At 45.6% G+C, this 14,413-nt stretch overlaps 1 protein-coding gene across 9 annotated transcripts in view; it reads right to left on the reverse strand.

The window, feature by feature from the left end:
• The window catches only part of OXR1 (oxidation resistance 1), a 1,797,650-nt gene that overhangs the window by 457,240 nt on the left and 1,325,997 nt on the right, over nt 1-14,413 (reverse strand). For all 9 annotated transcript variants that reach the window (XM_085605104.1, XM_085605101.1, XM_085605099.1 and 6 more), the window contains one exon: nt 11,760-11,912. In XM_085605104.1, the coding sequence (XP_085461230.1) occupies nt 11,760-11,912 (153 nt within the window). The remainder of the gene's footprint in view (nt 1-11,759; nt 11,913-14,413) is intronic.

Below are 14,413 nucleotides of genomic sequence, written 5' to 3' on the forward strand. Positions count from 1 at the left end.
TGGATAGCAGATTTGATACGTTGGACAAACACCTTGACTCACTAGGGGCCAAATCAGACATCCATGACCGAAGGCTGGACACAGCGGAAGGCCGAATCTCTAACCTTGAAGACGGGGCCGCACAGTCAACGAAACGTCTGGAGCGCATGGACAAAATGTTAAAAGACATTGCAATTAAAAACGAAGATTTAAAAGCGCGCAGCCGCCGTAACAATCTCCGCATTATTGGGGTCCCAGAGTCGACATATACTGGAATATGGATATATTTGTAGAATCGTTGCTCGGCGACATTTTCGGAAAAGAAGTCTTCACCCCTGGATTCGTTGTGGAGCGCGCTCATCGCTCCTTAGGCCCCCTGCCCCAATCCTGCCTGTCCACCTCGGCCTACCATAGCACACATCATGAACTTTCGCGATAGGGACACGGCATTACGGCGGGCCAGTGAGCGTGGAGAACTTATCTGCCCGCCGTAATGCCCACTGTGTCATTATTCCCGGACTTCACAATCATGGTGCAAGAAGCTCGCCAAAAGCACTCTGGTGTTAAGGCAGCGCTGCGGAATTTGGGCCTCCGGTATGGCATGCTGTACCCTGCACGCCTACGAGTTGACATCAACAGGCGGTCCCGCATATTTGACAATCCCACTGAGGCCCAAGCTTTTTGTAAGACCTACAAAAACTCAGACAGCCAGCGGAGGGACGTTGGAGCTGGCTCTTCCCCCTCCCCACAGCGGCTCTGTGTGGACCTTTTCTCTCATGACTAATCCTCATGGCTACTCTTCTTTCGTTTCTGTTTTTCTTTGCATATAGTGGTCTTACGTTACAACTAAGCTAAATAATAATTGAGACAGTATAAGTAATGTACTTTTATATTATTCTAATTATGCTGAGCACCGTTGGAGCGTTGCCTCCCCCCTAGGATCGTAGCACACTGAATGCATCATTCTGAGACTTGGTATTTCCATACGAGATGTTTACAGAATGCATTAGGTTATTGGTTATTTGGGTGGTAACTTGCGAATTGGGACGCGAGGTTGGGAGGGGGGTAAAGGGAGGGGATGTTTTTCGAACTGTTAGATACTATTTGTTTACCAGCTCCATGCATGACAATCACGGTTTACTCGCCACTCATCACACTTTCATCATACTGCTCCACGGCACAGATGTCTACTGCTCCTAATCTAGTGGACCACTCCAATCTATCTCTCATTACTTGGAACGTAAGGGGACTCAACAACCCCCAAAAAGGTAAACACGTATTACATTATCTGCAAAGGCAGAATGTCGATATAGCCTTTCTGCAGGAGACACACCTGCCCAGGTTTGACATCACACAGTTTGCAGCCAGCTGGGTCGCTCACCGTTTTTTTTCCAATTACAGTACACGTGCCTGAGGCACAGCGATTTTAATCCATAAGAGACTTCCTTTCACTTTCATCAGAAAGTGACAACGATAGGGAAAAGAAAAAAAGAAAAAAAAAGAAGAACAAGGGGTTCTCTGCAGAGAATTTGACTTTAAAGGCCGGTATCTACTCTGCTTATGCTGCTCAGTCATTGCTCTCGGACTTTGAGAAACTGGCCACGGCTATTCAGGAGGAGACTGATTGCTCTAACTTACTAGTTCACATGGAACAACAGGCGAAATTATTGGCGGACATCTCTTCGGTTGTCCTCAAATCTTCAACCATGGCTTTGGTTCCATGATTTTGGCACGGAGGAATCTGTGGGTCCGAGACTGGAAGGCAGATTTCTCAGAAAAATCTACTCCTTAAAATTTTGTTTGAAGGTAAAATGGTGTTTGGGAGCAGCTGGGCAGCATGATTACCAAAACTTTCAAAGATCGGAAGCCTGCTCTTCCCTATAAGTGGAAGAACGCATCGTCTTCCTACTCCCGTCGCTCCCGAATCCTCCTTCTTCCTTGGCAGGCTCAAGGGTCAACCTGATTCCGTCAAGTGGAAGTCCTGACAATGAATGTGGGGCAGCCGCAAGGCCTGTGGGCGGGAGGCTGTAGTAATTTCTGGAGGCTTGGAATTGGGATGTGAGGGATCATTGTGCTTTGAACATTGTGAGAAGTGGTTATCATATAGACTTTGTTGCTCTGCCTCCCGGCTGGGGCACCATCCGTACTCCTTTTCATAGGGATACGGGAAAACGTGGGCCCTTCTGGACGGGGTTCAGGTTCTTCTGGAAAAGGAGGCGATTGTTCCTGTTCCCCCCCGAGGAACAGGGAATGGGTTGCTATACCATTCTTTTTCTGGTTCAGAATGTGTCCGGTGGGGGTTCAGGCCAGTTCTGCACAAAAGAGTGAATGGGTGGATCAGGACCGTTCACTGCAAGATGGTGACTTTACACTCCATAATTCCACTGGTAGGGGTTCCGGACTTTAGGACGTCCATAGAACATCAGGACGCTTATCTCCAAGTTCCCATGGCACAGAAGCATCAGAAATGCCTGTGTTTTGCGATAGTGGAGTTTGCGGTGATCCTATTCGGGCTGAGGTCCACTCCCCGGGTCTTCACAAAACTGTTGGCTCCATTGGTGGATTTGGTGCACAGTCTGGGGATTTTTCTCCACCCCTACTTCGAGGACTCCACGCTCCTTCATTCATGTTGGCTCTCAGTCACATGGGGATGGTTCTGAAAGTTTTACAGGAGCACGGTTTTCTTATCAATGGGGAAATCCTGCTTTGTTCCGTCCCAGGACAGTCTCTTTATTGGAGCAAGATTTTGTACAGATTCGGGGGTTGTCACCTTGCCCGAGGTTGGGGTGTCCAAGATCCAGTCTCACATTCTGGCTCTATTGTCCAAGCAGGTCCAGGTGGCGGCTCGTTGGCCCCAGGTTCAGGGTGATCTGGTGGCCCCCGTTTCTGGTTCCATGGGCCTGGTTTAGTTTGCACAAGCTGATGGTACACATTCTGGTGCATTGGTCTCCCCATTGTCTCCTCCTCTCTTCTTCGATACCGGTGTCCCCTCAGATCTGGGTTGGTGGCTGGTTCGGGATCATCTGCTGTGGGGAGTGTCTCTCTCCCCTCCTGCACCTTTAGTCGTCACCATGGACGCCAGCCTGTCGGGTGGAGGACGTGGATGGGGGTTCATCAGACATGGGGTTCTGGTCCCAATCTCAGAGCAGGAGATCATCATATTGGAGGGAGTTTTAGTCTGTTCGAGGGCCTTCTCACAATTGCGGAGGGGTTCGCTTGTCCTGATAAGGACCGACAACATCACAACATGGCTTATGTGAAATGATGGGGGGGGGGGGGGCACCAAGTCCCCTATTCTGGCTCTGGTGGCAGAGAAGTTGTTCTGTTGGGCAGAGTCCTATCTGGAGTTGTTTGAGGAGCTGACAGTTCGCTGGGATGTTCCAGTGGTGGACCTTTTTGCAAGTGTGGTCAATGCCAAAGTGTCCAGATTCTGCACCCAGAGTCGGAAGAGTTTGGCTTGGGCTGTGGATACTCGCCTGCCCATGGCCTCAGGGTCCTCTGTATGCGTTCCCTCTTTTTCCACAGCTTCTCCGGTTCCTTCTCCGGGTCAGGTCTTTGGGGGCATCGGCAGTCCAGATTGCCCCGGCTTGGCCTCTAGCCTCTTGGTTTCCTCTTCTTGTGGAAATGAGGTCAGAGTGGTTACTACCCACTTCTCCCTCACCCTTGATGTTCCCTGTGTTGCAGCAGTATTTTCTGTCCCAGATGAGCTTGGTGGCCTGGAGGTTGAACGCTAAGGGCTGCTGCATAAGGGGGTTCCAGCAGGTTTGACCTCGACTCTGCAGGTGGCTAGGCACTCATCTACAAACAAATCTTATTTAAGGCACTGGCGTTCTTTTAGTAGGTGGTGTCGAGGTAAGGGTTTGGATCCTGCTTCCTCTACCTTGATTGAGGTTATGTCATTTCTCCAGGATAGGGCTTCTTTGGGGTTGAAGGTTGCCTCCCTTCATCTTCCGTGGGCTGCGATTAAGGCTTTCCGGAGCTCTTGGGACAAACTCTCTGATGGTTTGATTGGACGGCTTTTCAAGGGACTGCGTAATGTTCTCCCTGCCCCACGGAAGCACCTTCCGTCTGTGGTTTTGGGGGCCTTGATGTAGCCTCCGTTTGAGCCCCTGGTTTCTGTGGATTTGTATTTCTGGTCTTTTAAGATCACCTTTTTGGTGGCGATTTCTTCTGCTCGCCGTTTGTGAACTGGGCGCTTTATCTTTCAAGCATCCTTTTTGTAAGGTATTTGATGACAGGATCATTTTGCGACCAGTCCTTTCCTATCGTCCTAAGGTGGATTCCCAGTTCCATCGGGAGTAGGAATTGATGCTGCCTTCTTTTTTGGTTCTCCCTCGTCGGAATCTGAAGTGCGGCTGCACTCGGATGTCAGGCGGGCTCTCCTGATCTATATGGAACGTGTCGCTTCCTTTCGTCTTTCCGATTCACTTTTTGTGAATTTTGGGAATGTAAATCGGGGGTTGCGTCCTTCCACTTTGTCCTTGAGTCAGTGGGTTCAGTATCTGATTTCCGTGGGGTTCAGGGTCATTCCAACTTGGTCCATGGCGGCATCCTGTGCTGAGATCCATGGGCTTCCATCTCGGAGATCTGTCGAGCTGCCACCTGGGCTTCCCCTTTGACTTTTGCCTCTTAGTACTGGATTGGCCAAGAGGTTGACTGATCTGAGGTTTTTGGTTCTAGGGTCCTTTCCACTATGGTTCCTGAATAGCGGTGCTTCCTTGTTGGCTGCGTTTTTCTAATAAGACCTGTTTTTTGCACATCGAATTTGGTTGTCCCGTTTGCCTTTGTACATCTTGTATGTGTAATGAAGGGAAGCGAGGGAGGGACGAGGAGGTAATGCATCAATTACTTACCGGTTATTGCATTACTCCCTCGCTTCTATTCATTAAATCCCTCCCTCCCTCCCTGGTAGTTCAGGACAACCTTTTGGTACGGTTTTGGATTATGTGGTATTACAGGAGGTTAAAGGAGGGTGGGGGCTTTTTATAAGGATTTTTATATCACGTGGTATAGGTGTCTGGTGAGGCAGGGATGCCTCATATGTGTAATGAATAGAATCGAGGGAGTAGGACTCAGAGTAATGCAATTACCAGTAAGTAATTGATGCATTGAGTCCTGTGCCTTGCCCCCTCCCTCCTGCTCTCAAATTCTGGTGAGTGGGCTATCACTGGACAGCATAGTCTTTGGCCAATGCCCTGTGCCCTATGTCCTGCCTCTCTTAGTTCAATTGCATGACCCTGCAAAGTGTTTTGTTTTTTTAATTATCTTTTAAATAGGGATCACAGCGTAAGAGCTAAACCAAGCAAAAACATCAGTTTTACATGGTTATTCAGTAAACATTTTCGACCACAAAATATAGTTTCACAAGATCAGAGTTCACATTAATCCAGTAAGGAAACTGTATTTTGCTGTAATAACTGGTTTGCAGCCAGTGGAACTGCAGATTCCCATGCTGTGCACATTCCTAGCATCTAACATTGGGTTAGGATTGTTACAAGTTGGTTTTCTTCGAAGTGATGACTTATTATACCTCCCTCCTGAAGCTCACAAAGCACCAGGACACAGACCTCACCTAATTTGTCCCACGGAAAACCACTGGAGTACAGATATGATGGAGCGATAAGTCAGCATAATGGAAAGCATTTAAGTAAGAACTATATATTATTCATCACTCAAATTACGTGAGCTCGCATCCGGGAAAGGAGAATGTGAATCTACGGCTGCAAACCAATTGTTACAGGTAGGCAACATTTTCTGATTGCAGTACGTGTAGCTGTACATCGCATGCTTTGCACAGACTAAAAAGCAGTCCCTTCAACGTAAAATACTGGCTTGCAAGTTGGAACGGATGTGTGAAATAAGGTTTTTACAATAGTTTGGCCTACTTTAATCTCTTGGTGAGCATGTATATACGCATAATAATGCTTTGCAAATTTGTGAATGCTAGGCTACAAAAAAAAACTTTGCATTTCTTCATGATGGGAATGTTGCCTAAGAAAGCCATGCTGGATCCTTTTTTATGACTGAATGAGTGAAATTTGCTCTAGGTATAGACGGCAATAAACATTCAACCTTAGCATAACATATTTGAATGCATTTAAGAATCCACCTACCCTAAAAGATGTATAGGCTAGTCTTCTCTTTTGCAAGTTTAAGTGGTAACAAACATTATCCCCGACATAGGCCTACAGTGAATGAATACTCTGCAGTATTCAACAAAGCATTTCTATTTGAAAGAACAGCCTGCTCGATTAGTTGGCTTTCTAGCTTCTTTTAACATTTGCACACACTCCTCAGGGAGCTGAAAATAACCAAATTCGAAGTCTGTATCTGCCAAATCGCTAGACTGAGTGGATATGGATGTATATGAATGGGCATCTGCATTAAAAAGTATGGCCCATTTCTATTGCAACCTTCTGAAACTGCGCTTGGACTACCTCCATCAACAGCTTGTGATCATTCCGATTCATGCTGCATGTTTTGGTATGTTGAGTGGTGGTGAGTGGAATCTGAGGCAATAACCTTAGGCGATGAAGGAAATTACTCACCTTTCTGAGTTTATACTTTGCCAAAGATGCATGGTGTTGCATGACCAGTGGAGGTGGCGAGAGTGACCTGTTTGTCACTGCATGGTGGTAAGGGTGCCTTTGGTTTCTGCACCCTCTACCGCTTACGTTTCCATGAAAACCACCTCTTTGGTAGGGTCCTGGTTTCGACTAGAGAGATTTGAAAGGACTGTTGCAATGGATGTTACAATGGCTTTGTAGCATTAGAGGCTGCTGTGGCACCTGCACATATTTCTTGATGTTGGTACCCCCCAGCATGGTTACCTTTTTTAGACAGCTGGCCAAATGTCGGTGAAGCATTTACCGGACACAGTTCTAGGGATGCGCCGTGAAGAGGATCCATTCAATAATCAGGAGATGCAATCTTATGATCTTTGGGCTAAATCCTGATCTGCTGTCAATATATCTGAATAGGAACCTCCTGTGAAGCAAGGTCAAGCAAATATGTGGGCACTTATGGATCAATGTAAATGGTGTGTAGTGGGGAGACCGGTTGCTCACTTTATTGTAAAGGTGGTGTGGGTGTTATTGACGTCGAGAAAGTGCTTGGCTTCGACAGTTGTTTCAACCTCGATGGTGGTTCAACATCTTCTTGTCTGCAAGCTCCTGCCAATCAGAGTAGAGGTGTTTCTGGTGCCAAAGATACCTTTCGGTGCCAACCAGTCTCTACTTCTATGGCTGTTGGAGATTGACAATATTTTTTCTACAGGAGGGAGATAAAGGGGCAGGAGTATCTGGCAGTGGACTAAAGAGCCATGAGGAGAATTAGGAACTATGCAGCCTTGGTATTCGGCACGCTGACATTTGATAGCGACAGCCACAGGTTTTTGAGCAGAGCTTTGAGCATCAGCACTCTTTTGCAAATTATACAGTTGCTGCAGCTTTTCAGTAAAATGCCCCCCTTCGGTTGCGTCAGTGCTAAAGTTCTTTAATCGAAAGGCGTTACAGGCCCAACATCCGCTTTTGCTGTAGTCTCTCTGCTGTCAGAGGTTACAGACCCTAAACTGCTCTGACCACAGGCTTTTAGGTTCACAGAATGAGCAAAATTTAAAGAGCGTTATCCATACCATCAACCACGAACAAGTTATCATATGACCTTCTGATGATTTAGTCCCAAAGTGGTTGACAGATTTGTAAAATACTTGATGGGAATTTTCTTCAGGGGTCGACTGTTTATGTAACAATGGCTCTTTTCTTTTCGGTTTCCTTTACGGCAAGACCCCAGCCTTCCAGTGTGAAAACGTATCCTTCAGTGCACAGCAGAAAGGGATGTTCAAGCACACATCCGAACATAATGACAAAAAAAAGCGACAGGAGTGTCATGCTGGATTTAGATTTTAGGGTACGGTATCACAAGTCACCTCAAGACCTTAACACCTTCTTCGAAGAAAAAAACTTGAAACGATCTAAGCACACTACTTTCTGAACAAGAACACCAGCAACCTCAGACCAGCTGCGAACTATCAGGGCCTCTTCAGTGTGGTTTAGCTTGGTTCCAGTGGCACAGTGAGAGCAGGATACTTCTGGGCATACCAGTTGCCCTTTGGGCGTTATACTGCTAAGAAATGTTTTTAAAAATATAATTAGTGGAATGCGGAACTTAAACTCAGCCTCTAGGGGGCAAAACAAAATGGACTGGGATGCGGCCCAAAACATTACCAGTGGCAGAAAGTAATTCAAGCACTCCACCCATCACTTCTTTGTATTCCATAGTGCAATGCTATAAGTGCAACAGGTACGCCCAGAAGTAGGTCCAGCGCTCACTGTTCCTCTGAAATCAAGGTACACACTACTGAAAAGGCCAGAAGGGGTGACATTAATGCAGGGTTGCTTACGTCTAAAGATGATTTTTATATGACTGGGTCTTGTTTTAAGTGACATGGAGGGCAAAAAAAGATGGACTAAGATGCAGCCCACAGTAATTACCAGTGGTTAAGGCGAATTCAAGCATGCTACCCATCACTCTATTTTTAAATTCTCCAGGAGTGTGTAAGCATGCAATCTACAGCTACAGATGCTTAAAACATTCTGTTACAAGTGATTTTTCTACATGCACTTTCCTTTTCTGCCAAGTGGTACAAGGTCATTTTTTACAACTTTACCTTGTCCTGCTTTTTAGCGAACAGCATATTGCATTCTGAAACATGTTGTTTTGCATTTCCGACTACAACTACACATTATAGGGTCAGACGATATCAACTGAGAGTGGCTCACAAATCCTGTAATATATTCCTTCTTGAGCTTTTGTATAGGTATTTATTTAAATTCCACAAAAGTAAGTGCTTCTTACTTCTAACCACTCCTTGCAGCACTGCATATACAGGTTTTCGTTTTTCAGGCTAGTCAATTGAGTTTAGTAACGTTCTCTCTGGTGAATACTCTAATTACAACTTCCTCACTCTTTGAATTCCATGCCACCAAACTGGATCTGGGACTTTTTCATGCACCAGATCCAGCATGCCAGCAGGTGGTACCATCGGGCTCCGCAGCGATTTTGGCACCAGAAGTGACAACATGGAACTAGAGGTAGGCCAGACATCAATTTGCTGACATCAGTTTCACAAGTGACGTCCACGTTCTCAGATGCATTGAGACTGAGGTGAAATTGGGTAAGACAGTGTGCTCAAGCTAAATTGGAAAGTTGTGACTTAACAGAAGTCCACTCGGCAGAAGGCTGAGAAGGGTGGGCAGTGAGGAGTCTGAAGCTCGACAGCATACCCACCAGAAAGACATTACCAAAGGTAAGTAGCTTGTTCCTCTGATAGATACTTCTAACCGCTGAGTCTTCACCGTTTGAATCAATACCAAAGCAGTACTTGCACCAAAGCGGTGGGTCTGGGAAGGGACTTCACACCTCGAAGAACTGCAGAACCAAACTGGAAAAATGCCACTCCCTGTAGGGATCAGAAGTGAGAGAGTAGTGTCTGGTAAAGGTACGGATGAAAGCCCATGTGGTGGTCTGGCAGATATTACCGTCAGACAAGGCAATGGGTGCAGCCTTCGCCTTGCTGGAGAGAGCTGTAAGGTCATTCGATGACTTCCTACAGGACATCTTGTAGCACCGGACGATTCATCTAGAGAAGGCCTGTTCCTGGACAACCCGTCCCTTTTTCATACTGGGAAATCCACCAGTGGTAGTTGTCCACCCAGTTCACCTTAATCCTATCAAAGTAGAACCTAAGGGCCCACTTAGGATCCAGCCGGTAAAGCTTCTGCTCCTCTTTAGAGTGCTAAGTCGTACAGAAAAAAAAAAAAATCACAAAAAAGAGAAAGACTGCTAGCAACACCTTTAGAAAGAATGATGCCTAAATCCTAAGCACCAATTTGTCCGGAAAAGGTATTTTATGGCAATCGGCTGTAGCTCACAGATGCAACACGCCAAATCTATTTCAACAAGACAGACAATTTTGAGAGCCAACAATCTCGGGGTACACCGGTGCATGGGATCAAAAGCCGTGCACATCAAAAGGTAAGAACCAAACTAAGGTCCTTCTGTGACTTAACGAAAGGTGCTTGAGATAAAATAAGTGTCAACGGTTTTAAAAAATGCATTTGGCGAATTGAATAAACATGGTTGATGAGGCAAACACAAAAGGTAGAAAGGGCTGTTAGGTAAACTTTAAGAATGCCCACAGAAGGCAGAAAAGCTTTGAGGGCCAGCCAAATGGCACGCAGCTCCAGGAGGTAGATATGGTGTTTCAGCTCCCCCTGAGACCAGATGCCTCTGAACTCCACCTCGTCCGGATGGTGCTCTAGCCCAGAGAATATGGATGCATGGATTAACGCTACAAGCTCACGATGGGGCAAGGAAACTGGTCTGCCACAAGTCATGTAGTCAACCGTCATCCAGATTGAAGGTAAAAGTTTGCTCCTTCAAGACCAAAGCGCGGAAACTGTTGCTTAAAAATGATTCAAGACCCAGCACCGGACCCGAAAGATTCAAAAAGGCTCAGAATCTGTGGCATGTATTATTAATCAGAACTACCATTACCTTACCAGAACATGATCATCAGTTTCCTTCATATCAACAAGCTTCTCTTCCAGTGGTCTCACTCTTGCTTCCAACACAGTATCTCCTCAACGGAATTCTATTATTAAGTGTCTTAGCTGCCAGAAAAAAGTTATTACCTGCACAACATATGAGGGCATGTCTCTACTCTCCGATGGAGGTTTTATGGATGCCTCTACATGTGGTGTTTGTGTACATTATGATGGAAGTTTCACAATGCACATCTAAGTATGTTTATCTATATGTGTGGTTCTGCATTGTTGCCTAGGAATATTTTGCATGGGTGCATGTAACACAGAACGTCTAGATCTACCCGCTTTGTAAATAGTTGCATTCAATATGGTTTTACTCCGGATAGCTGCTCTGAAGCACATAGTATTTGGATTTTTCTAAACCCCATTTAGGATGCACCACAATAAATCAGGATTCATCATTAGGTAAAAAAAAAAAACTTTAGAATCCATTCTAGGAATCAAGGGCACAGCACAGCCTTTGGATGGATTCATAAACCACACCTATCTTTGAGATCCATGTTGGGCACAACCAAGAGTCTTTCCTTGCTCTACTCACTTTTCCTAAAGCGCAGCCACCTTTCCTAATGACTTTGTCAATCTATCTCAATCTGGAAAACAATGTTTAGTGAAAAGCACAGATACTTCATATCAGTACTTTTATCTCTGTACTTCTGGTTAAATTGATCAATTATTTTCCTAGAAGAATCCTTGTCGCTAGTTTTAGACTGCGATGCACTACCTTGTTTTGCATTTTGAAACTTGACATGGCTGTTCCTCGTATTACAAATGGTACACAGCAGTGTTTGAAAAGTCACAAATTGGAGGAAACTGAAAATGACACTTTCAAAATCACTATAAAAGTAGTTGTGTCAGAGGAATAACCTCGAATATTAACAGGAAAGGCTATTACACAGTAAAAATAATAATTTTGGAGCAAGGTAGACTTAAAAAGTGTCAAAGATTCTCTTAAGGCTGAGAAACAAAGTAGGTCAAAATAGCCAGCTAGAATACTTGCTACGCACGCCCAATGACATGATCGGCTCACCTTTGATAACTACTTGGGACCTCATAAAACAATGAACTCATTCTCCGGGAGTAAGCAAATTACAACTATTCGGCAACTATGAATCTCATCCAAGAAAAAATGCATATTAAAAACTTTCATAACTAAAAATAAATCCAGCGGGCTACCTTTCCATCAGTAATGTACTTGCAATTAATTTTAAGAAATTTTTCTGTAAATGCTTCCTCTTCTTCAGAGGTCGATGACACCACCCTTGCTGGACGAACACATGTATGTGCCGGTGAAGAGGTTGCATCTGTACGATGACACCCATCTGGATCCTAAGAGAAAAAAATGAAAAAACAAACAAAATAAATATTTGCACTGGCTGGAAACGATGCAATTAGAATCACTAAAAACACGCAGCATTTGAGCTGGGTAGACAAGGGTCAACATTTTATAAGAAATTTCGTTACAGATATTTTTAAATGTTGAAATCGCAAAGAAATAATTATTTGGAGAAGATGACACTTTTTGCAGTCTTGCTGCAGACACCCGCCACTTTGTGTTGCAGACAGAACTGAAGACCAAAACGTCAACTTAAAATGAATTTTGGTTCTGCCGCTTGCCCAGGACTGGATGACTTTTTAGTCAATTTCAATTAGCTGTTCTTTAATCAATGGCTTTCCTTCTACTACTCTGTTTGTTGGACTTGGCTCTTTCTGCAGGGGCATCCCCAAACTTTTTGCCATTTACCCACCTGTTTTTTTAACCCGGTTTTGTTGGCTTTTAGGACTCTGCACACTTTACCACTACCTACTGGTGCTGAAGTGCTTGTGCTCTCGCTTTAAAACATGGTAAGATTGGCTTATACACAATTGCCATATTTAGTTGACTTGCATGTCCCTAGTAAGGTGGCACTACCTGTGCTAGGGCCTGTAAATTAAAAGCTACTAGTGAGCCTGCAGCACCAATTCTGCCACCCAGCTAAGTAGCACTTAATACAAGTCTCAGGTCTGCCATAACAGCTAGTGTGTGAAGTTTGAACTACCATTTCGGTCTTGCAAAATAAACCTCTTGCCAGGCCCGAAACTTCATTTTTAGTACATACAAGTCACCCCTGGACAGCCCAGAGGGCAGGGTGCAATGTATGTAAAAAGTAGGACATGTACTTTTAAGTTTTACATGTTCCGGATTCGTGAATTAGTTTCACACTCCAGTCAACCAACTACCCAATTCCTCACACAGAGCACTTAGGTTGGAGGAGCAGGTCCTCGTGCCAGCTCCCCCTGTGACAGTTCTTCTGTCCTGACCTATTTTTCCTACCCTCTACTGCCTTAGGTTTGTGCCTCCTCTGCTTGTTTTCTGTCCGTCTACTGCCTTCTTTCTGCTCATTTTTCTGCCTTCTCTTTTTTTTTTTAAACCTTTATTACAAAATGCAAGAGATATACAAGTATGGGCCTACAACCTTCAGGCCGGCCGCTAGCAAACAGTGAGATCATAAAACACAGTTATAAAACACAAGCGGCAAGCGGTAAAAGTCCCATAAATCAAAAAAAGCAGTTGCGGCCACACTGCCCAAACCTCCCAAATGGCGGTTCCATTTTAAATGAAAAACGAAAAACAAACCCACAAGGCGGCAAAAGTCTAAGCAACATTATGTGCTCCCCTCGGGAGGACCCTACCAACCTACAGGAATAGGAGGGGGGGACAGGCAGGGACAGAGACAAAGTGGGCACGATGACACAGAATCAAGGGAACGAGCAGACTAGGGAGACTGGGCCGCCGCCAAGTCAGGTGTCAGTGGCGGGGTACAAATCCCGCCACGATAGGAGTTCCAGGGGCCCCACACTTTCGCCCATTTCCCAGGCTTACCTCTCGCCACATACACTACCTTTTCCCGAAACATACACCAATCCATATTGTCCTTCCATACCGAAATCGTTGGTGACCTCTGGGAGCCCCACAATTGTGCTATGTCACGCTTGGCCACCATATATCCCAGTGTCACCCACCACGTTTGCGTCACCGTGTAATCAGTCGGCTCCCACACATTCAACAAACATCTCCTAGCCTCGGGGAATAGCGTCACATGCGTGACCGCTTGCAACACCGCATGTACACCATGCCAGAATCGAGCCACCTCCGGACATTCCCACAAAATGTGGAAGAAGGTCCCTAACAAACCACACCCATGCTTACACATCCCATCCATGGCATATCCCATACGCATCAGACCCGGTCCCGTAACGTAGACCCTGGGGAGTATTTTGAGCTGGACTAAACGAAGGCGGGCCGGTATGGCCACCTCTTTCGGGGAGGCCACCGCAGATACCCAATCCTCGTCATCCAGCTCCAATCCGTCGGCAACCCATGCCTCACGAAGGCCGGCCAGCAGTCCCGATCGATGGTTGATGAGCTTTTTATAAATCAGTGAGATAGTGCCATCCGGTACATGCCCGTCTAGCACTCTATCTTCCAAAGGGGAGCACTCCGGGATGGACGCAACGTCCGGGAATACGGAACACAACGCGTGACGAACCTGTACATACCGGAAGTACTCCCTGTCCTGCAGCTGGTATTCCGTTTGCAGCACATCAAACGTTTTAAATCCCCCCCTCGTCCAAAGATCGCCCACCCTGCTGATCTGCCTTCTCTTTTTGACTCTCTGCTTGTTCTGCCAGTTATTTTGCCTCTTTCTGCTATTTTCTGACCTTTATTTGGCATTCTACGCATTTCTGACCTATATTTTTCCTCTTTCTGACCTTTATTTTTCCCTCATTCTGCTCGTTTCTTACCTTTATTTTTACATTTCTGCGCGCTATTTTTGTTCTTTTTGCTT

Source organism: Triturus cristatus, chromosome 5_1, assembly GCF_964204655.1.
Source record: "Triturus cristatus chromosome 5_1, aTriCri1.1, whole genome shotgun sequence".
Classification (NCBI taxonomy): domain Eukaryota; kingdom Metazoa; phylum Chordata; class Amphibia; order Caudata; family Salamandridae; genus Triturus; species Triturus cristatus.